This window comes from Pectinophora gossypiella, chromosome 18 (genome assembly GCF_024362695.1).
Source record: "Pectinophora gossypiella chromosome 18, ilPecGoss1.1, whole genome shotgun sequence".
Lineage (NCBI taxonomy): Eukaryota > Metazoa > Arthropoda > Insecta > Lepidoptera > Gelechiidae > Pectinophora > Pectinophora gossypiella.
The window spans coordinates 4,936,189-4,961,186 of record NC_065421.1 but is presented as its reverse complement, the minus strand read 5'-3'; the positions used below and the strand labels follow the sequence as shown (position 1 = coordinate 4,961,186).

At 38.0% G+C, this 24,998-nt stretch overlaps 1 protein-coding gene across 5 annotated transcripts in view; it reads left to right on the top strand.

The window, feature by feature from the left end:
- Nucleotides 1–24,998, top strand: part of LOC126375150 (uncharacterized) — a 371,263-nt gene that overhangs the window by 314,361 nt on the left and 31,904 nt on the right. For all 5 annotated transcript variants that reach the window (XM_050022007.1, XM_050022004.1, XM_050022005.1 and 2 more), the window contains 3 exons: nucleotides 15,864–15,982; nucleotides 19,577–19,710; nucleotides 20,253–20,353. In XM_050022007.1, coding sequence (XP_049877964.1) covers nucleotides 15,864–15,982; nucleotides 19,577–19,710; nucleotides 20,253–20,353 — 354 coding nt within the window. The remainder of the gene's footprint in view (nucleotides 1–15,863; nucleotides 15,983–19,576; nucleotides 19,711–20,252; nucleotides 20,354–24,998) is intronic.

Genomic DNA, 24,998 nt, shown 5'->3' with positions numbered 1-24,998 from the left:
AAAACAACAATAAAGTACTTAGTTTTGAATTCAAATTTTGATACACAATAAATCTAATAATTCATGAACATGGAAATTACCATTCGTTTATATTTAGAAATGCTATGATTGCCGAAAGACAATAAGAAAATAGAAAGACTACTTACAATAAATATAGGCGTTGAGGTAACGATCACCATGCGGATCAGCGTATCTATCGTGGATCCTGATCCTGACATGGATCATGGGCCATGAATCATGGGCCATGGATCATGGACCATGGATCATGTTCGTTCTAATGATAGAACGAATACCTATCAGGGATTACCTGATGACTTGCAACTCTGCCCATTCCTGGAAATTAAAGGCGAGAATTTTGTCTTAAAAGTAGTATCAGTAATGGATACCTAGGTACGTGCCCGTTGCAAGGTGATCCCTTCCGAGTTTCCTCTTCATATTTGCCAATGACGTGGTGTCACTGAAAAAAGGTTTAACGATATTTTGGACCCGAAGCGTGCCGAACTGACATTTTCTTTGATGCTAGATGTTTTTTACCGCGTCACGACCTCTGAAAGATATTATGTGTGACATAATAGAAAACTATTACAGTGAATAAAGACTCGTATAGAATTTCATTACAGGAATGTATTCAGTTACTGTACCAAAAAGATCAGATATTGTAAATAAAGTAGATCGTCATCTCCCGATGATGATAATAATAGCGGATAAGAAAATGACAGGGATAACTTAAAATAAACTTAGATGGTGTGTACTTTAATCAGCACCATTATAAGTTTTATTTATTTATTTATTTATTGCATGTCACATGGTGGCTTACAGTTCTTATAAGTAAATAATGTACAAACATGTGACACCCTGTAAGGGTACCGCAAAAGTATTCCAACAATAACTTAAAACTAAAAAAAAATAAAAACTATTTTTTATATAACTAAACTTAGTTTAGAAATTATATACTAAGTACCTACTTATACTATTAAGTTTGTTTACAAGTTTGTTCTACGTTTCAATAATAACACTTATAAAGAAAGACACATGTCTCAATGTGTAACATGTTGTAAAGGTAATTGTCCGTAACATTTTTAAACTGTATTCTCTAGCTAGTTGTCTTAAATGTCACAAACAATATCCGAACGAAGCCACAGGTTTCAATTATCTGTAGAGAATATTGTACAAATAAGCAGTTATTTCGAGAAGTATTTTCATTGTGTTCGAGAAAATAAAGTGTCTTTAATTGATAATTGACGGTGTGGTATTTCTGTGGAACTCGTGTGGATTGAAAGTAATTTTACGTTCTAATTTTAAATAAAAATCGAAATATCGACGGTAAAAAGCAATCCTGCTGTAACCCACAAAATGCAAAATGTTCACCAGAGCCCAAAAACTTTTGAAAAATTTGAAAAAAAATCATATCTCCTAAACTATTACGCCTATAAATATGATTTTTAGAACCAAAATGTATTTTTTGATTATCTATCAGTTCAAATACCTAAAACTTACTAGAAGTTAATTTAAGCCTATGTTTGTGTGGGTTACAGCAATCACACTTTTTTTTCTGTTATACAAAGTTGCTGTAAATGAAGCAGGTAAATGTATGGGCCACTCAAAATCAAGTACTTTATTTATACGCAAAATTGCTGTAATTCACTTATAATAACTATTCCTATATAGCAATTTTGATGTAAATGTCATAAGTCTGTGTTAGCTGGTGCACTTAATTGTCTTAACTAACAGAAGTTGTGAAATGATAATAAAATTAAAATGATGTAAGTATGGAATTACATTTATATGAAGTCATTTTAAAATGTTAAAGAACATAAACCCACTAATAAATAGCTAAATTATGAAATTAAAAATTAACATCTTGCATACACCTAAGCAACTATAGTGTACTCCGACCGCTTAAAGCACGGGAAATACTACCTAACAGGTGCTATACTATTTAACAGGTAAATTGTATCAAAAACATTATACACTACTCCTACTTAGGTATCTATTAAAGAAAATACTTCTGTAGATTTGCCGCAAATGGCATTATTTACTTGGCTAGACAAATGGGGGGCGCTGAGGGCTCGTACCCGGTACAAAATATAAGACAACAGGCCTGAGGGTGCCCAGTTAGGCAGATTAGCTGCTGTACTTAAAGCTTTGAAGGTACTCGGAAGCCAACCTTCTGCGGCTACCCACTCTGCGACCTGAGGCATGAAGTAGGAGGTGTATTTTAAAGTACCCTCTTGCGCGGTGACAAACGATACCACTGTTACCGCTCCTAAACCAGCGAGTCTCACCGGGATGGGAGTGGTAGCTAGGGCTCTGTCGGACGGCCCGCTAGGCTTCGTACCAGTATAGTCCTGCCACGCCTAGGTCGTTAAGGTCGAAGCAGGCTCCCCCAATGGCAAGCGTGACAAAGGAACGAACGCGCACATTTGTTCGCTCGCGCATCCCTATGTTGCTAGCCGCTGTCTCGAGCCGCAACTCGCCGCACACCAAATACGACGCATACTTCGCTGGCGGAGATCTTCGCCCATCCCCCTTTCCACTGCCCCTACCCCAACTCTCTAGAGCAGAACATGTCGGGAATAAGAGGATAACAACACCGCCAGAACGGTAGTCAACGCACCAAGACCTATACCGATCTCCGGTTTCTCCATGCCCTCTTTGGACATGGAGACAACACCACCGCGCTCATACGCGGCGGTTTACACTACCCCTGGCTCACCCCCACATGCGCCTCCATGTCCATCCCTGCGCATGACGCCCACGCCTGCGCCCGCTCTCGCTCCGGTGAGTTTGCAACCACTGATCCGCCCACGCATGAAGGTTTCGCCCACAGTGGTGGATCATCTGCCCAATTGGACGCACCACTTCCGACAGGTGTGGGATAAGTTAGGCCATGTTCCCAACGCACGTCCATACGGCAAAAGAGTACGCTTCCTGGCGAAAACCGATGAGGAGTTCAGGCTTTACCAGCGTTGCGTCACCAACCTGGAGAAAGACACTGGACTCTTTTGGTTCACGTACACTCCCCTGATGGAACATTCGCTGAAACTGGCGACCCGCGAATTACCGGTGGATACTGACATCGCAAAACTCGAGGAGGAGCTGAAGAACCGAGGCTACGAACAGGAGTATATCCGCCCCATCCAGGCCCGCACAGGCAAGCCTGGTTGCATCTTCTTCGTGGAGATCCGGCAAACACTGGGGTTCCAAAAGATCTACGAAACCTCCGAACTCCTATGCATGCCCGGTATAAAAGTCAAAGCATAAAGAAGACCCAAGCGCCACAGTGCCACCACTGCCAATAATTCCGGCACAGCAGCCACAACTGTCATCGTCCCATAGCCTGCGTGCGATGCGGTAAGAGCCATGCGGCGAAAGACTGCATGCCTCCCCGTGAGGAACCGGCTATCTGTTGTAACTGCAGCGGACTTCACCCGGCTAACAGCTCATCCTGCCCGGTAAAGGTGCGCGAGCTGGCAACATGAATGGAGGGCACTACGCCATCAACGAGTGCAAGAGCCTCGAAACCCACAGCAGCAGCTACCGTCGCGAAGCATCCCAGCGAACTGACAGCCCAGAATTCGCACATGGCAGCGGCAACCGTCCAGATGGGCATAAACCGCACAGGTCGAAGCACTCACGTAAGAAGGCAAAATCTGCCCTGTCTGCCGCTGTGGATTCCGAACCACCACGACCAACACCAACCGCAACAACAACAGCAGTCGCCGTCCCTCCATAGGAGAAGAAGGCCAAGCGGAGACATTACTTCCTACAATGAATAAGCTGGAGATGCTGGAGCAGACTATCCAGCTACTCTACGATATCCTGGACGCCATCCGAAGCAAGATAGACCCGGTGCCCATTATAGTGAGAGGCTTGACCTCACTACTAATCCAGTTCAGTGGCGGTATTAACCATCTCCATTGAACTGCCAACGACTGGAACGAGGCTGTCCACATCTACTACTCTTCGCTGAATAGTTAGTATTGTGGTCACCTTCGAGGGTGAGTGAAATTTCCAAGTGGTAGTTAACAGTCGTCGCCCCAAACCTTCTTCAGACCGAGCAATATGACGGAGCAGCCGGACGGCTCCAACACCGGACTCGACCATCGCCACAAGCTGACGTGCGCTCACCGGGCCTCCCCCAACGGGTAACCACCCGGTGGGCTAGACCTCGCTAGTGGCAGAAATAAGGATTAGGCCAACTCCAAATGGACAATCCCGTGACCCACTCGTATAAGTAATAATAAATAATTTAAAAAAATGACTCCATATTGGTAGCGAAACATAGTTACAGCAAATATGTCACTCCTTCCCGACTGTCGCGGAGTAACTGAGCGACGCGGTAACCCGCGGTCATATACGCGCGAGCGCGTATTATAATGGCGGTAAATGCGCATGACCAGTAAATATCGATGTTTTTAAATTGGCGTAAGTTGTCATTGTCTGTAATATCATACTTGTTTAAAATGTAGTAAACAACGCCGATCAACAGATTATTGTCTAATAAATGTAGTAAACACAGTACGTTACTTAAATGTGTTATGCAATTATGCAGTAACCCGCACTATTCACTATTAAATAGTGCTGTAACTACAAAGATCAAATTATTTGCAAAAGCAAAATTGGTGTAAAAGACATATCACAGAAAAATGGTGTTTTTAATGCTATTTACAGCAAATATTCAGTTGTCTTTTTGGAAAAATAAGCAAAATCCCAACGCTGTACAGAATTTTCTAGAGGTCGTAGAGCCATGGGAATAGGACCATTCGACGCAGAATTTTTTTCTGATTCCGAATCAAAAATAAAAAAAATTTGGCCAAGGTGTGGTTTACAGCAGGATTGCTTTTTACCGTCGATATATTTCTTACAACAATATTGTTTATGACGTATGCTTCATTTATACGAAAAGATGAGTTTTTGAATATTTTAGATGTTATTGATATTGTTCCTTTTTCAAATATTTATATTTTTTAATTACATTTCATAGCAAAAATAACATTGCATTATTTTTTTATTTTTTTTATTGACCTTTGATAGACTGGAATGGAAAATGCTACATCAACAAGAGCGTGGCTCTTAAATTGATGATGATGAGCAAAATAAATTATAACGACCAAACTAGACTGGTCTATTAAATGTCTCTGTATCACTGCAATGTTTATTTCCAAGTCAGTAGTCTAAATAAAGTATTTCTTAGTACTTACGTTCTTTTCCTAAAATCCAAATAGGTACATATTGCCTAAACTAGCCCCGAAGCATAATAAACGCAATTATAGAACTCTTGCAGTCAAAACAAAAATTAAAATCAGTATAATCTTACGGCTAACGCAGCAATCTCTTACAGGCAACCTTTAGGTCATCATCATCATCAGCCCATTAACGTCCCCACTGCTGGGGCACGGGCCTTCCCTATGGATAGATAGGGAGATCGGGCCTTAAACCACCACGCGGGCCCAGTGCGGTTCGGTGGTTATTAACGACTGCTAATGCAGCCGGGACCAACGGCTTAACGTGCCTTCCGAAGCACGGAGGAGCTCGAGATGAAATCTTTTTTTTTGTGGTCACCCATCCTATGACCGGCCTCTGCGCAAGTTGCTTTACTTCAATAATCGCAGACCGAGCGTGTTGACCGCTGCGCCACCGAGCTCCTCAACCTTGTGTGAGAACTTTTAGGTATAGGAAATTAATTTAATAAAAGCGTAGCGGGATAGAAAATACAAAATAACTAATAAGTAAGTATAATAATGATACCCACACACGCCTTCCAAATGTCCGGGATTCCACTAATACACGGGATAACTAACAACGGACCAATAATAATAATAACTCTTTATTGCATACAAAGAAACACATTACATAAACAATCACGAATAAACAATTGGTACAAAAAGCGGCCTTATTGCTAAGGTAGCAATATAACAAGGTAAGGTAGCAAGTATACCTACATAAACTATATTAAAAGCAATACATAGAACACCTCAACTGCAACACACAACCAAACCTTGACATTTCAGGTTAGTTCTGGCTGTGAACATCACAATTGCTTTATGTCCCATGACCTAATTCTGTGCATCTCGTGATATAGGTCAACCCAATAGGCGATAAACTCCACTCCTCTTATTATCGTGTGGGTTGTGGGGTGGAATTCCGGCCTCATCAACCCTGGTGTCAGGGTTATGATTGAGCCGCCAAAGGCCCCTGACATGGCTCATGTAACGATTACTCACTTACATCAGTGAATAATAACCAACGGCTTAACGTGCCTTCCGAAGCACGAATCATCTTACTGTCAGACAATCAGCCTGTAATGTCCTAACCAAACTAGGGGTCACAAAGTGATTTTTGTGATATGTCCCCACCGGGATTCGAATCCGGGGCCTCCGGATCGTGAGTCCAACGCTCAACCACTGGACCATAGCCGTCAAAACAACTGCACTCCACTTTAACCTAGACTATACCAGACTCAAACTGACCTACCTCAACAAGGGTAACCAAACGTAAAACCTTGACATTTCAGCTTAGTTCTGGCCATGAGTATTAAGCCGTTCACTCACTAGGCTACCAAGCTACATATCTTTTCTTTTTGACATTACTTATGGTAGATACATTTTCATCGGACGTCATCGGTCACAATTAGACAAATGGTGAATGTCTTTAAAGCTCCATCTGTTAAAAACATCATGCCACAAGCTTGTGTATCATCTAACTAGAAGATTGTGTCGATGAGAAGTAACCTAAAATAGGCCTTAAATTTAGCTTACCTACAAGGGGGTTTAAAATGCCACATCCAAGCAATTCATATAAAAAAGCAATATTGATTTTGACATTTATTTGCATTGCGCACTTACTTTTATGTTCGCAAATGTCCCATTTTAACGCTTATTTGTGGAAGAGATAATTTAGACAGCGCCACTGTACATGTGGAGTGATGGTTACTGTGATAATATGCTGTGTGTAGCGTGTGCATAGCGTGTGCGTAGCATGGGCGTAGCATGTACGTAGCATGTGCCTGGCGTGTGGGTAACTCGTGCGTAGCGTGTGCGTAAACTATGCTGTCACCACAACCCACAACCACGTGCTAATGTGTGAATGACCATACACGCTTACTGTTACTTACTATGCTGCGCCACACGTGGAGCGAATACTATTATTACAGTTTATTTATCGTACACAGAACAGAATATAACGCTAAATAGATTGCACACAAGACCATATATCAAACCAAACCATAACCAGCCATAACCATATATCTTGCGTGTATAGCACACGCCGCAATGAGTGAGCGACTTTACAAGTATAACTTCCCATGGCCTGGTTTGTGCATCTCATATAGGTCAATATAGGTCACGAGAGCGCAACTAGGTCACCAGCATGCGTCCTAATACCTCAAATAGTAATGTGCCCTTTATGTTTGCTAAGTACGTGTCGAGATTTTCACTTCCAGAAATGGTTTTTGTTAGGATTTTTGATGTGGGTCACTCTTTAGTATACGATCTTTGGTAGAATGTGCCAACGCTTGTGGTCGAACATCGGCATTGCGTTCGTGACTTTTCAGGTGAAATATTTGCCTTAATTGGAACGAACAAAAGAGGACTTTGGATGTCAGACGTTTTAAAATCACTGGCTGAAACCCTACAATAGAGTTAGTGCCTAAATCAAAGATTTATATTTTTATAGCTTCACGTTATTTGATTCTCTAGTCCGTTTTAACAACAACAAGACACGTTCACGACTATATCCCAATTGGGGTAGTCAAAGGTACATGCATCGCAAGATAAACTAATTACTCACGCGTGACCGAGCTTTCTGTTAGACCAACGTGATAGGTCCGTTTTGAAATATAAAACAACCCTATATTTACCACTTCCCTTTTGTAAATCCAATTGAAGCGCGTACGACGATTTCTCGCAAGTTTACATAGTTTCACAAAGGCGGTCATTCTGCCGGTAAACTACGAGCCGAAACTTTTATAAGTCGTAAAAGTATTCCTTCCGTCTAAATCGGATTCCTATTACACTAGTGATGCTACTTAAAATAACTTTTTAACGGAAATACAATATAATAATAATAATAAATTAACATTAATTTAAATAATTGTTTATTTTAATTATTACAATACAAATTAATTATTTATTTGAAAATTACTAATCATCTATAGGCCTGAAAATGAATAAATGGTACCTAAATATTTTTTATTGTTTATTTTTATAAATACTTACTCTTCTTTGGTTCTCCAACTGTATTCAGGTATTAAGGTAGAAAATAGGTAATTGTAACGTTAAAAGTGTGTGCTCTATATCTATATATATCTATCGTGTATTTGGGAAACGTCGATTGGAAAGTCCCTTATTGGGAACATCATTCCCGATTTATTTCCCAATAAAACATTTTCCATCGTATAAACATAGATGGGGAGATATCTAAACGTTGCAAGGAAGCCGTTACATATTTTATACGCTTTCCGGAATAGACGAAAGAAACGCCACTCAAAGAGTGATAATTGCTATATCGAAATCAATATTTGCTAAGAAAGAGAAAATTTATATCGATAAAATTTCTGACTCGAACGGGACTTGAACCTTGTTAACCATTACACCACCTGGTCCTCCTCTTGTTCATGCGAAATTCTTTCGATGTATTCTTTGGATGTATTGTTGTTGTCATTAAGCCGACGCCGGCGCCCTCTATATAGAATATTGAGTACTAATATTACTTTAGACCGACAAGTCTACAATTACATGTATATTTAAACTAAGTAACTGTACTGCAGATATCATATTAAAACATTGCATCAAAAGTTGGTGTCATTTCAATTTGTGTACAAACACGAAGCTGTCACACACACATGCGAACTAGGTTAGCTATTAAAAGAGATGCATAATTTGAAGTCTACTTCTAACTTCTAAATGGCGCATTTGGTAAAGCAGTCGCCGCCATTCTTAAGTTCACGGTTCAAACCCAAGTGCATGTTTTAATTGTTTTTACTTTTTGTATTTTTTTTTTACAATTGAATTTGGCGAACCCCGACAAGTCTACAATAATGTACTTTGCACTAAAGTACCTTCCGTAATTTCCGTATTTTTTATTTTGTAAAATTCTAACAGGCATTAATCGCATCAGTGAACATGCGGCTAACTAAAAAACTACTGAACGGATTTTCATACGGTTTTCACCAATGAGTAGAGTGATTCATGGGCGTGCTTTAGGGTATATAATTTATACAAGTATTTTTTGTTTGTATAAAATGGTTCAAAAATGATGATGAATATCAAACATAATTATCGTTACAAATATAGCCGACTTGGAGCTTTCGGCGAAAACGCTGCCTGACTGAGCCCATTGAGATATAACAAAACAACGTATGGTTGAATTGTTCCATTTTTGTAGGTCTACCGAAAGTCCACAATATGTCATAATAATTATATTGTGTATAAAGAATTGTGTATATGTATTGTATGATTTTACAAATAACGATCACAGTACAGTAATAATAAGGTAGATTTTTCCTAAATTGCGTCGGTTCAAACTTTGACGCATCGCGTTTGAAAGATGTAATAGCGCTTCAGGACGTCCCGCAAGCACGGCGCTGATGTCGCAGTATCCGCATATAATTATTATGACTTGTCATTTAGTTCCAATAAAATCCGCAGGACTTCATACGTATGTCAGTGACAGCTGGTGATAGCATGCGGGACACTTAGCAGCTAATCGAATTTTATGTTGTTTTCGCGCCCAGTCCAGACGACTTGCAGCGCATTTCTGGACTTATATTTACGCGTGGTGTTTATTGTTAGGTTAATTAGTTCAGGTTAGGACGTTTTTTTTAACGAGGACGTTAAAAAATGACGAGGCTGGGACGTGTTGAAGTAGTATTTCCATATATACGCGGCCTGAAATGGGCTGTTTCGGGGACCTGAACTGGTTGCTGTCGAACTTATTATCACGTTTTCTTGATTAAAATTCATAAATAAGTCAAATAGAAAAAAAAAAAAGATTTTCGTTAGTTTTAGATCTGTCATGATGTCTGTGATGTTTGTTTATTATACATAAGAATTTCAAAATTTATCTTATTTTTTTTCCCAAAGGGCAAGGCAAAGGGAACTATGCCCATACAGCCATGTCTTGTGTTTTTTTTCTTGATGATGATTAATGAACCACAAACGAAGTAAGCGGCTTGTTGGCGCAAAGCGAAAATAGATAGGTACACTTTGTTTATTGAATATTCCGATTTAATAATACTATCGGGAATGTTTTCCGACTAACTTAATGTGATCATTAACCACAAAACACCACTTCGTATTGATTATTTAGATTATTCAATGAAGAAAGCAACCTTCCCGTTCCCGTTCCCACCAAAAAGTCCGCGGCAAAGAGAATATAAATAAATCTGTATGTTGGATGGAAAAACAATTAATTATAAATGACTACTATTTAGGCCGGCAAATGCAACAACTTTTTTTGATTTGGTTTTCCCCGAAGGGTAAGGCAAAGGGAACTATGCCCATACAGCCATGTCATTTTATGTATTGATTTTTTATTATAATATATGTCCTCTTTTAAAACACGGTACTTACCCATTATTTAAAAATGTTTAAAAAATATGCGATTTTTCCAATATTCCTTTTCTCAGATTGTAATATTTTTAGTTTTTTATTTATTCATACAAAATCTCTTTATAAATTGTCACTGACATTCTATAACAATATTCCTCTATCCGTTGTCCTGTAGCACTGCATCAACTTTTGTAGTCCCGTCCGAGTCAGAATTTATTTTCGATTTAAATTTTCTCTTTGTGAGTTTCCCTAAGCACGGGAGTGCTATAAAAACAAAAATCAATATTTGCTTCTTAAAAAGTAAAACACGCAAGTTGTTTTTTTATCTCAACGTAATTATCATGGATAAACTTGTTGATGGTAACATTTTTGAATTTACGTCATTTCGCAAGGTGTTATGGCTGAGGAGAAGAAATGACAAGAAACTGCAACAGCAGCACATCTTTTAAATCAATATTACAAGTTATTTAATAACTAGAGTAACACATTTAATAAGTACCAGACATTTTTATCATTTAGGTAATCATTAATCTTATAATAAGCTTTTTACATAAAGAAAACTTCAGGTGAGCTTTAAATTAATTTATTGACAAATTCAAAAAAATATCTGGTATTTTATTGTAAAAACGTATACATAGCCCCAAAAAGTTGAATTTAATTTAGGTACTTAATCTAGAATTTTGTGCCTTTCACAGTTTCTCGGAAGGAGACATACATTTTTACGTACATACATAATGTTTTCATAAATATATTGACTTGCGACCGTGAGTATATGTAATTATTTAAACAGCTCCCTTAGAGAGTCCCAACGACGTAGATTATAAATAGCGCGAACTAAATAATAGAAAGGACACAATCATTAAAAGACATGCAGTGTTCTGTTGTTTTACTTTTGTCCAGCCAAGTAGTTAATGCCATCTGCGGCAAATCTACAATAAATAGGTAACGTCAAAAAAAATGTTTTTTTTACTCGCTCCCACTGCAGTATCAAAGTAGAAAAAGCCCCCTAAGATAAAGTGCTACCTCCTTAGAGGTATTTGTAGACTCCAAATTTCCCTTCCTAGCTGGATATCCGCGGCTCGGGGCCCATTGTACGTGTTCTATCGAAGCCTTTTGTACTCTTTCTATAGGTAAAATGCAAAAAAATATTACAAGAAATGTGTCTCCGGCGAGTTATTGTTTCGGAGAATTATCTCCGTCGCCACATACTTATATGGAACAGAAAGAGATAGAAGACTTATAGTATATTGTCAATGAATAAAATAATAACAATGAAAACAAGGACTTGCTAAGCTTACCTACTATTTGCGTCATAGCATAGTGCGTATGGCAGCTTTCAGAAAAGTACACTTCTATGTCATATATTTTATTTCTGCGAAACGATATTCCGACCTATTGTTGATAATCGGCCTCCATGGTCTAGTGATTTCGTTGTAGTTGGGCTTAGTTGGGCTCACGATCTGGAGGTTCGGAACATTTTTAATAATTATGTTTGTGCAAATTCTGTTTAAATAATTAATCTGAATAACTGACTGTAACTACTGAAAGATGAGATGTGTGTTAATACAATGGAATGTAATAACACACATAACTCGTTTAGCTCGTTAGATAAAGTATTGTGTATATGTGTTTTATAAAAAAAAAGTAAAATAATAATTCCCACGCTAAAATGTGATCACGCTTTACACAATTTCGAACATAAAAAATAGAAAAGAAAAAAAAAACAAAAACATTATTCATACACAAAACAAAAACGCTATGAAATCCCACTTTGTATCGAAATAAATATCTTCAAAAAGATGTTAGTAAAAACGAGGGTCAGTGAGTAGTAAAATATTCAGACGTGGGGAATAAACGGACAATGGAGGGTTGAATATCGACTGCGACCCTTTCTTGACCATTGTAGACGTTTAATTAAAGAATAGAAAGTTTATTGTCATGCCATATTTCATGGCAAAGGTCAGCCCCGATTTGTATGAATGTAACCAAAGGTGACTTTTTATTTGGGCATAACAAAGGCGGTAAGCTACTTTTAAAGATGTAAAAGTTTTAGCTTTACGACACAAATAATATGCCAAAATATTCAACTAAAAGAAAATCATAGGTATTAAGTAAATACTTACCTACTTCGTTATATGAATAAGTTTTTCTGACTATGAAAGTACTACTTAGTAATACGTACTTTTAATTGTACCTAAATATTTCGATAACGCAGGCGAAATATTATACTAGATTCGTAGAGTAACTATTAAACTGCGTGTATATAATTATCACGCAATTGAATCTAGATAACTTTAATAATATACTTAGTAACATAAATATAATAATAATTATTAATTAAATTTAACTACAAATAATAACAATAAAAACGTTTATTTCGGACAAATCACAACACATAATATACTTACACAATTACTTAGCCTAATAATAAAATAAAAAAATATAAGTCTACATAACATATAAATGTAATTAAGTAATTCAAATAATAATAATAAAAATAAAAGAAGCTTGTTAGTCCGTTCCCATTTCCACCAATCACATCGTTCAGTAAGCGGGTTCAAGCACGCGATTGGTTGACGCCGATAACAAGATCGTTTGTAGATTTGGATTCCGAATTCGTCTAAAATTTGAATATCGAATCCAACGACTGCTCATTTGGCGAGAATTCGATAAAATTTTCCTTGACAATTATTGAAGGGTACCGAAAGTGTTCAGTTATAAAATAGTAGTAAAAGATTTATTCTAATTCTTGGTTATTTTCAGCTGTTTTCACCCAAATGATTGTTTCAACCACAACATCTCATGTATATAATATATTAAATAATGTGTAAGTACATGGATCAATATCTGTCCCTGACCAGTTATTTATTTCTTATTCTTAAGACAAGATTGTGTTGTGTTGATTTTGGGATTTTCACTACCTATTTAGACAGCTACGAATTTGTATTAGTTCAATACAAAAAAAAAACATTTTACGTGTTATTTCTTATTACTTATTCATGTATTTTTTATGATTTTTGCATCCAACCATAGTCGACTAGCCCCATCAATTAGTAGGATCCCGAAGGTCCGAAATAAAAACAGAAGCAGAGAGATGTAATTAGATGAAACAAACATAGATTAGGGCCGCCCGGTCGACCCCTCCATCCAATATTATCGCGACTTCGGAATATTGAGTTTCGTTCTTTAATTAAGTGAAGCTGGGTTCTAAGTTCACTATAGGTGTAGATAGGGGTCCATTGCACATCCGTATTACTACTGAGCGTAAAAGTTCTTTTTTTTTTGTTTTCGTGATAAATGGGTGGGGAAGCTAGGCTATGCGCGTGTGCGGATCACAGTTCCCTGGTGTACGTTACGCACTGGGGGGTTAACATGGCCACATCGAAGCAATTCATCTAAGAAAGCAATATTATTATTTGATATTTGTTTGCATTGCGCACTTACTTTGATATGCACAAATGTCAAATTGCAATATTGTTTTCTTAGATGAATTGCTTTGATGTGGCCACTTAACCCCCCTGGTCGGCCGATAATACCTCGCCCCCGGTTTCTCCTTGCTTATTCACTCTTCCTCAAAACATAAATGAAATTTAATGGTTTTTATAATAAATGTCCTTAGAATGTTGGTAATACCAATAATGGTAACACTATGATAGCGTGAAATGATGATGTATATAAGATATCTCATCTACTATGCACTATGTAAGACGGTCTCAACTAAAAAAACATTTAAAATAATTGAATACCCCATGGTATTAAGTTAATGTCTTAGATGTAATATGATAGATTATTATAGTGACAAGTTTCCATTACTTTTCAGGAAAAATAAGGCAGTGGGTTCCCTCTTGCCTTCCGCCCCGCTGCAGTACTCTGTCTGACGCGAGTGGGATGGCGCCCAAAGTAGATACATAGATAGTCAATAATTTAAAATTATATTATATTAATTATACTCAATTAAAATTTCAAAAACGTGGTGATTGAAATACTTTACGCTTAAAAGGGGTTCGACCAATTTTGAATATCGAAATGCCACAAGTTTATGTTGAAATATTTTACATCACGAGTTTGGAGGTACTAGGATTTCATAAAAACCTCGCATTCTCGCCCCTTCAGGCGCCGTGGGCGTTAACAAAACAGTTCCTCAGTCTTCCGGCCTACGCAGAATACCATCCCTCCTCTAAAATGGACCTCATTGGGACGACTTGACGTCTAAATTTGAATAAATTTAAGTGTCCAACTGTGCAAAAAAATCTGAAAAAAAATCAATTTAGGTGGAATATTTTTTGCGTATTTTACTTTTGTAATCCTTGTATTGTCAGGGTGGTTTGTATAATAAAGGCGCATAAAATGAGCATAGATCTTAACATCGGGGTACTGGTACTGGGTACACTCGTCCATCATATTCCTAAGACTGTCAAAAAGTGCTGCAGGTTGTCTTTTAAAGACCCAACACCTGATAGATAGTAACAGTCGTGTCTGTCTATCTTACCTCTGCGGATTAATTGTACTGAAACCTTAAATTATTGTTCAATATAATGCCAAGTACCAAAAAGTAATAGCTGGGCTCAGGCGTCCACTTAAAGTATTACAAAAAATCTATTCCTGTTCAGCACACAGTCCACTTTTAACGTTTAAAAACGTCCACAAAATGATATTAAGCCGACGTGACAAAGCTACGGTAAAGCGTGCATGGATTACTTTACCTTTTTGTACTGAGATCACTCACATACACACGGCTCGGACACTCTAAACAAAAATCTTGTACTTTCCGACCGGTAAATCTTTCCATCTTTTGTTTGACTATCATTATCACATCATTATGGGTGACTGCGTATTGTCCTGTCCATAACATGTCAATACGCAGACACTGACTGACCACTCCGCTTAACATACGAGCGTGATTTTGAAACTTGTACTCAGTCTACATCAAAGGTCCACCACCTTACCCCGTGAGTGCAAGCGAGACGGACAGCCCTGATGTCCAAAATAGCCCACATCGCGGGGCTAAGGTAAATCAAACTCGCTCTAAATTCGTATTTCCTGCGGAGCAACGAGTGTCCCTTCTACACGTAGTGTCTTTTATATTCTTGTTGATTCTAAGTATATCAAAGACTGATTGAATTGATTTCAAAAGTCCTCATACATTAAAGAAATTAGAGTATTACAGACACAGTGTAACAATACTTAAGAATGAATTTAGTACTCACATTTCATCAGCTATGGAGCCGTACGGAAATTTACGACCCATATACATTGAGAACTATTTTAATAGTGTATTATGTCAAAGACTAAAAATCTATTTGTTCGCAGGTATGCAACAAGATATTTGGGAACGCGTCCGCGCTGGCCAAGCACAAGCTGACACACAGCGACGAGAGGAAATATGTGTGCATCACCTGTGCGAAAGCATTCAAAAGACAAGATCATCTGTAAGTATATTCAACATAGATAATTAGTATATAAAAACACTCATCATCATCAATTTAAGAGCCACGCTCTTATCGGTGTAGCATTTTCCATTCCAGTCTATCAAAGGCCAATTCCATGACTTCCCTATAAGACATGACCTAAAACCTTTTCTTTAATCTGAAAAACACTATTCCTAATAATAAATAAAAGACGTCAACAAAACATTGTTACTTATAAGGTTTTCCCCTAAACAACAACCGACTCAGGCGTTGAATTGGCCCCGATACCGACCCCGCCGGCGTGGTCTCATTCAGCGATTATCGCTATCGACCCACTAGGGTCGATTAATTCTTTCAAATATTTTTCCTCTCAGACGACACCCTGAGCCGAGGTTCGCGCCCAACTGGGCACCCTCAGGCCTGTTGTCTTAAACGTTGTACCGGGTGAGAGCCTTCAGCGCTCCCCATTTGTCCGGCCAAGTAGTTAATGCCATCTGCGGCAAATCTACAATAAGTCACGTCAAAATAAAAAAAAAGGCGTTGAAATCTGAAACAAGAAAAAGTTACATTTTTATACGGTAAAATCATCCATGATAAAGTTACTAATTTGACAATACAAAACAATCATCTAACGAATGCATCATCAGGGGTGATTCAGACCATGATTCTGAGTTTATATCAAGTGGAATTTCCTGTCGGAAAATTCCTTAAAATTTTAGTGTTTTTTGTAAATTATTTTAATTTCCATACTTTTGTGAGGGAAAATTGCACTTGATATCAACTCAGAATCATGGTTGGAATCACCCCTGGAAGTTTTCGTTACGGTGTCACTGACACTTTGTATATGTTGACTTGCATAGACGCAAACTTTGATAACGCTTAAAACATCACTAGGTAAACTTTAGGCATAAAACTGCCTCAGAAAACTTTCCAGTTTCCAGTGTCATAGCTGGGTTTATCCCAGTACCTATTTATTCTATATTTTACAAGTGACCTCTAATCAGTGGCTTACACGTATGCATATTAATGGAGTATGCTCCCGCCATAATGTGGGGTATTGAGTACCGGTCATGTTCACTTACTAAGCCACTGGTACCTAGCTTATGTTATGCCTGGCAGGATTTTGTGTACTGAATAACTTTAACATAACATAAACTTCCTGTATACTCACACACATACACATACACACACACACACAAACACAAACACACACACTATAAATTAAGAATTAACCTCTATTTACCATTTCTGTCTGTCTGTCTTCAAGGACGTAAAATTAATTTTAAGCTTCTCATTTGTTAAATAGACACTAAATTATAAACAAATGAGAAGCTTAAAATTAATTTTACGTCCTTGAAGATAGACAGAAATGGTAAATAGAGGTTAATTCTTAATTTATAGTGTGTGTGTGTGTGTGTGTGTACACTGTGTTCAAGGACGTAAAATTAATTTTAAGCTTCTCATTTGTTTATAATTTTTTAGTGTAGAATAGAATAGAATAAAATAGAAAAAGTTTATTATAAAAGGACGCCACACACAAAAAAGACAACAACATCATATCAAATTTCCACTAAAACAATTACAAAAAAGCAAGACGGATGTTTGTCGAAATGACCATAAGGTGGTGGTGGACGTCCTGAGATAAAAGGGCCTCACTCAGCACAAGTCGCGGCGTGAACCACGACGCTGATATTATGTGGACCCTGTTGGGTGACGCACGAACATCGTATTTCATAAACATGTGTTAATGGTGTATATATTCAAATTCAATTCTAAAATATACATTATAATATATACCAAATTATATTAATAGAATTAGAGTGTACATAGACAAATATAATAATATTTTTTTAGTGTCTACAACTGTATAAATGCAAGGTACAACAACGCTGTGTCATCCGAGGGGGGGGGGGAGATGACCTATAATACAGGTTTCCACCTAGTATAGGCATCGGCCTTACACAAAGAGTTACTGTATTTGTCTTTTTGTGGATTCTAATAAACTTTACTTTACTGTATACATCCCACTGCTGGCCACAATCCTATTTATGGCGCATACTCCACCACGTAGCTCCACTGCGGGTCGGTGGAGATGTTTTTACGGCTAATAGCCGGCACCAATGTCTTAACGTGCCCTTCCAAGCATGGAGTCATGTTACTTTTTCAGACAACCAGGTAATATGAGCCTGCAAAGTCCTTACCAATAGGACAATCTCACAAAGTGATTTCGACAATATCCCCCGCGGAAAGCGGATCTCCAGTTTGTAAGCCTAACGCTCTAACCACGGAGCCTGTTATAAGAATAACTTTAACTTTATATATATAGATTTTAAGTCTTGAAGTGGTGCACTTTATTACATATTAATACAAGACTAACTAGATTAGTCTAGCGGTTATGAATATAGGCGTTACTCTAATAAAAATAAGGAGCCTACACTTTCCTTACAACTAATTTGAAGTTTACAATACAATACAAAGACACTTTACTGTACCAAAATAAAAAGAAATAATTACAAAAGGACTCTTAACTAAGTAAAGTAACTTAGTAACTAAGTTCACTTAGTTAAGTTAGTTCTTAACTAAGTGAAGTTTTTAGTCTCACTGCTTTTAATCTGTGAAATTTTGATTATACAGTTCAATAAACTGTGATTACATTAAGTACTTTGAATATTTTACAAGTTCTCTAACGAATTCATATAATATTTATTATTTATACACTGTTCATTTTGACTAAATAAATTAAGATTAAGTATTTATCTATTTAAGCGATAAGGTCGCTATTTGCCATGTAAGTAGTTAAGAGTCAATCAATCAATCAAGAATACTTTATTGCACAACGACATATACAAAGGACATAAACATACGAATAAAAACATAAGTACAATAGGCGGCCTTATTGCTAAATAGCAATTTCTGCCAGGCAACCTTAGGGTGAAAGAAGTTAATGCATTGGAGCACGGGCTGGTGCAAGGGTCTTTTGTATATATTTCTTTTTATTTTGGTGTACATACATACATAAACTCACGCCTATTTCCCACCGGGGTAAGCAGAGACTATAGAATTCCATTATTATTATTGGTGTAATAAAGTATATTTAAATTTAGATGTACACATACATTCAGGCCATGATTCTGAGTTGATATCAAGTGGAATTTTCCGTCGTTCGATCGTTACGATGTCACTAACACCCTGTATAGGTATGTGTAAACAGGAACACCTGTTTAAATCCTTAACATGCTCAAAACGCCCGTAATCCTTACGGGGTGTGTAGAGCCGCAAGTGCCTTAAGATGATTAACATGTCCTCCGTAACACGGATCACCTTACATAAACTGCCTATATACGTCCCACTGCTGGGCACAAGCCTCCCCTCAATCAATCGGAGGGGGTATGGAGCATACTCCACCACGCTGCTCCACTGCGGGTTGGTGGATCACCTTACTTTCAGTCAATCGTGTAATCAGCCTGTAATCTCCTAAACAAACTGAGGATCAAATAGTACTTTTTGTAATGTCCGCGAATCGAACCCGGGACATCCTGATCGTCAGTCCAACGCTCAACTACTGGACCACCAAGGCCAATATCCTTAATAACCTCTTTTCTCTCCTCTCTTTAGGAACGGGCACATGCTAACACATCGAAACAAGAAGCCGTATGAGTGCAAGGCGGATGGATGCGGCAAGTCGTACTGCGACGCGCGCTCACTCCGCCGGCACACCGAGAACCATCACCAACCACCGCCCGAATCCAGTGAGTACCACATCCAAAATAATTTATACTCTATATAAAATGATTTTGTATTATTAGCCTGTATCATCCCACTGCTAAGCAAAGGCCTCCTCCATGTCTTTCCAAGTATCCCGGTTCTGTGCGAGCTCTATCCAGTCTTTTCGATAACCGTCGAGATCATCGCGCCATCGTTTCTGGGGTCTACCACGTCTAAGGTGTCCGTCCTGTGGTACCCAGTGCGTGATGATCTTTGCCCATCGTTCCGGATGCATGCGGCACACGTGTCCAGCCCAGTCCCACTTTATAATCACGAATAATAATCTACTTACAAAAAAATATATGCACAACATGCATAAGGTCACGTATATTTCCCGTTGAGGTAGCTTTTTTTTTTGAAGAGATCACGGAATTCCACTTATTACGATCCTGACACACCACCTTCGCATCCTCCACTCTCATCAAAGACTCCTGCATGTTCGCATGACTGCATTGATGGCCAGACACTATCATTTTTTAAAATTAATCACTTGTCTCCAAGTATATGTTTCACTTTGTGTTACCAGGTACAAACAACCATCACTTGAGCAGCGACCGGGATGCGCACACGCACCGGATATCGTCCCCCGCCTCCCCCGCGTCGCGCACGCATCACGCTCATTCTGATGTAAGTGGGGCAAATCATTATTACGTAATAGTAATTCTTATGGGGATAGGTGAAGCTATTAGATACCAACTGAATTAGTTTTAGTGACCTAATTCTGTCTTAAATGGTACATAACTTAAGTACGTGTCTAGACACGTACCCCCCGCCCCCCCCCCCCCTTACGTACGGACGCTTTTTCTCTAGAGCAAAAGCAGGGGACGTAACCTAGTTGCAAACGATTACGAAAAGCGACAGTGCAATCGAATAAAAATGTATTGGATTGACATAAGCATACTTGTCGCTAAGACAAAAGATAACCTTTACCAATAATCTGTATAACATAACTATATCCCAATGGGGTCAGCATGGAATAGAACGACGACCTCCGTGGTCCAGTGGTTGAGCGCTGGGCTCACGATCCGGAGGTCCCGGGTTCGATTCCCGGTAAGGTCATATCACAAAAATTACTTTCTGGTCCCTAGTTTGGTTAGGACATTACTGGCTGATCACCAGATTGTCCGAAGATCCGTGCTTCGGAAGGCACGTTAAGCCGTTGCGTTGGTCCCGGTTACTACTTACTGATGTAAGTAAGTAGTCGTTACATAAGCCATGTCAGGGGCTTTTAGCGACTCAATAGTAACCTTGACACCAGGGTTGATGAGGTACTCCTCCTCACAACCCACACGACAGAAGAGGACCGAGCTTTCTGTTACATATCTGTTGAACCCAGATTACAGTCTGAGAATAGATAAAATCGAAGTTAAGTTCGTGTCTGCAGTGTACAGAACACTAGGAAGTTGTGGCGAAAGAACAAAAATGTCACTACGGACAGACCCTAACAAAGTTCTGCATTCGGTCAACATTCAGTTTCCGCAACTTACACGCTAGTTAAACCCCTAACTGCAGCACTAAAGTACCCTCCACAAAAGCTGCCTATTACGTAAGACAGATCCTGCATCTAGAGCAGTGATGTGACGTTCCAGGGAATTTTCCCACTTTGAAAACCGAAAATACCAATTTAAATATAACACACATATTTAAGAGGTGCACACTCCTGATACAGGTAAATTACTTTGCCTACTATTAGATCCAAGTTATCCTAATTTTGTTTATCTGGTTTAACCAATATTACTATTTTTTGCACCGTAAAACAAAACAGTTACTTATAGAACAAAAATATCAAACAAAACAAAATTCAATCAATCAATCAATAATACTTTATAACACAACGACATTACACAGAACATAAACATACGAGTAAAAATAAGCACAATAGGCGGCCTTATTGCTAAACAGCAAAATTCTTTCTTTTCTTATTCTTTCTTTGTTTGAATGATTTTTTTCTTTTTCATTTCTTTGGAACCGTTTCCGGCAGTTAAAAGGCATAAAATTTATGTAAAAAGAGCTTTATTACCTAATCATAACAATTTGAAAAAGAAAAGCAGCCAGTGTCCTTACTATTAAAGTTTTTCCAACGGGAACATTCGCAGGAACGGCACATCCCTAATCTTGATTGCACATCTGGCTCTTAGGTAACTAGATACCTACAGCAGTTGGGTTTACCGAAAGAGCTCCACTTTTTCCGTTTAAGCATTTGGCGCACACCCAGTTGGCGGAATGCGGCTGAGAGTGTAAAATTCGCCGTCCCTTATTAATTAACCAATTACCCCAGATCTGCTGTGCCTTTTAATTTCACACCGCCATTACGGTTTCCTCGAAAAAAGTTAGAAATGAATAGCGGTCGTGTTTCCAACGGCGTAGGGGCGGCGCGGGTATCCACCGGGAATACTCATTTACAATGCTGCCGATTCTGACAGAAACATTTTTTTTTTTTTTTGGTTTGTCAGTTCTGAAACTACTTAGCTCTATCTATCCACGAGTGAAGAACGACTAGGGGCATTAGTCAAGTTGCAACCTGTAACAAAAAACGACAGTTTTTTTTTGACGTGACTTATTGTAGATTTGCCGCAGATGGTATTAACTTCTTGGCCGGACAAATGGGGAGCGCTGAGGGCTCTCACCCAGTACAAAATTTAAAACAACAGGCCTGAGGGATAAAGCGACAGTGTACCTAATGTAACATGTCACCTAATGTAGTTTTATGTTAATCCCACACATCGTGTGCATCTTGGCTAAGATCCCATTGATATACAACTACTAAGACCCCAAAGTCTTTAAGAGCTGTGTGACGAATTAAAAATTAAGTTTTACCCACCAGATCTGGAATCTTTAAGTAATACTTCCTTACATAAAAATAAACTACCTGACTGATATTGTATCAACACACAACAGAGGTCGTTGGTCATACCATATTTCAAATAAGTACGTAACATTTAATTTGCGCCAATTGAGTCCCCGCAAGCTTTCAATTCATCATGTTGAATCCCACCAAACATTGTTCGTTGGGACGAGGGATGTTCAGTTTAAACCCAAACGAGTTTTATTTTCCTTTTCAGTCGAATTAACTCGTGTTTTGCGGTGTGTCGAAACCAAAGATGCTTCCCAAAAAGCTGGCTGTCCAAATTAGAAATTGAAATTTGTTCGCGTTGAAAACACAAGGTAAAAACAGAATGCGAAGACTGTTTCAGAATATATCTGTTTTGTTTACCAAGAACGAACGAATACTAGGAAATACACAGTATAATTTTAACACATACTTACCACAAAACATTATAAATATATATAATGTTTTACGCTGCTCCACTGCGGGTTGGTAGAAGTGTTTTAAGGCTATTACCGGGACCAACGGCTTAAGGTACGCGCCGAAGCACGGAGTCATCTTACTTTGTCGGCCAATCAAAATGATTCAAGCCTGCAATGTCCTTACCAAACAAAGGACAGTCTCACAAAGTGCTTTTGACTATGTTCCCGTTGAGAATCGAACCCAGACCCGGATCGTGAGCTTAACGCTCTAACTACTAAATACAATATGTATAATATGACTGTACTATACACACGATTGATGAATGTGGAGGAAGCAAGAGAAGTGTGTCAGGATCGAAGCAAATTGAATGCCATAGGCTTACCTCGGTGGGAAATAGGCGTGAGTTTATTTGTTATACACGTTAAAACATTATAGTTTAAAATATTATCTGGTATTTTACAATAAAATACCAGATAATATTTTTAATTTGTCAGAGAATAAATTTAAAGCTCACGTGAAGCTTACTTTATGTAAAAAAGCTTATTATAAGATTAATGATTACCTAAATGATAAACATGTCTGGTATTAAATGTGTTCCTCTAGTTATTAAATAACTTGTCATGTACCCTCATTCAAGACATGCTACATGTTAAAAAAGTGTGGACGGATTGTGTGAAGGATACATGCGTGAAAAGTGTGAGTACTGATGATACGACTGACAGAGAGGAATGGAAGAAGAATAGTTATTAAATAACCCTCATTGCTTTTTAAAAGATGTGTTGCTGTTGCAGTTTCTTGTCATTTCTTCTCCTCAGCCATAACACCTTGAGAAATGACGTAAATTCAAAATGTTACATTGACCTTCAACAAGTTTATCCATGATAATTACGTTGAAGAAATGATTCTGATTCTGATTCTGACCATTAATGTTTCTCTGCGTATTTCCTAGACTACGTTCAAAAGAAAGATTCTGAAACAGTTCTCAATTCTGTTTTACCTCGTGTTTTCATCGCATACTTATTCAGCTGTTTCATTGATCCTTTATCACCATTCCACGTGCTAGGAACATGTTGTTTAAATTAAGTAGATTAATTAATGCAACGGCGAACATAATGGCGGTACAAAGACATGCCAAAATTACAAAAGCTTATCATAAAATAGAAGTTCTTCAATTGGGGTAGTCAGAGGTACATCTACCGCAAGATGAACTAAGTACCCACGCCTCACTGAACTTTCTACTAGATCAACGTGTTAGGTGATTCATTAGGATTATCAGTAAATGAAAAAATACACATGTATACTTAAGTAATGGAATTATCGGTATCTATTATTAAAAAGTCTATAATCTACACATGTACCTATAATAGGGTAGTTTCCAACTAGTCAAATCTTAAAAAGATACTTTTTACTAAACGTCAAAACACGAAATTACTATGGAATTTGTTTGAAAAAGCAACTTGAGACATCATAAAAAAAGGTGACAAATTATCGCACTTATTATTAGATTTTGCTTTAAGTTTTAAAATTATTAAATAGGTTAAGTAAATAGAAAAAAGAAAACGTTTTTTGTCACCTTTAGATATGTGTTTATTTAATAATCAGAATTTCATCACACCATCAGACGAATTCGCAGAAACAGCTATTATTCAAAGTATTCGAACCAAAATAACCACATAAATCTCGTAAAAGTTTTAAAATTAAAAAGCTGAAACTCCTATTCAGGTCGTACATAATAACAGGCTATTAGGCCGAGGCATTGTAAAAAGTTAGGCTTCATTAGAGGTAACGTGAGCCAATGATTAATGAACAAAGCTTCAACCTTTGTTAGGGCCTACAATTGAATGGGTACCTGGATTTTGTCACTGTTGTAAAAAATGTACATAAAATGTGGGATAACGTGTTATTTACAGAATATTTGTCAGCCATTCAGATTTTAAGGCAAAGTAATAATTCATACTAAATACCGCATATAAGATAATAATAACAAAGAAGCATTATAGGCGGGCTTATTACTCATACAGC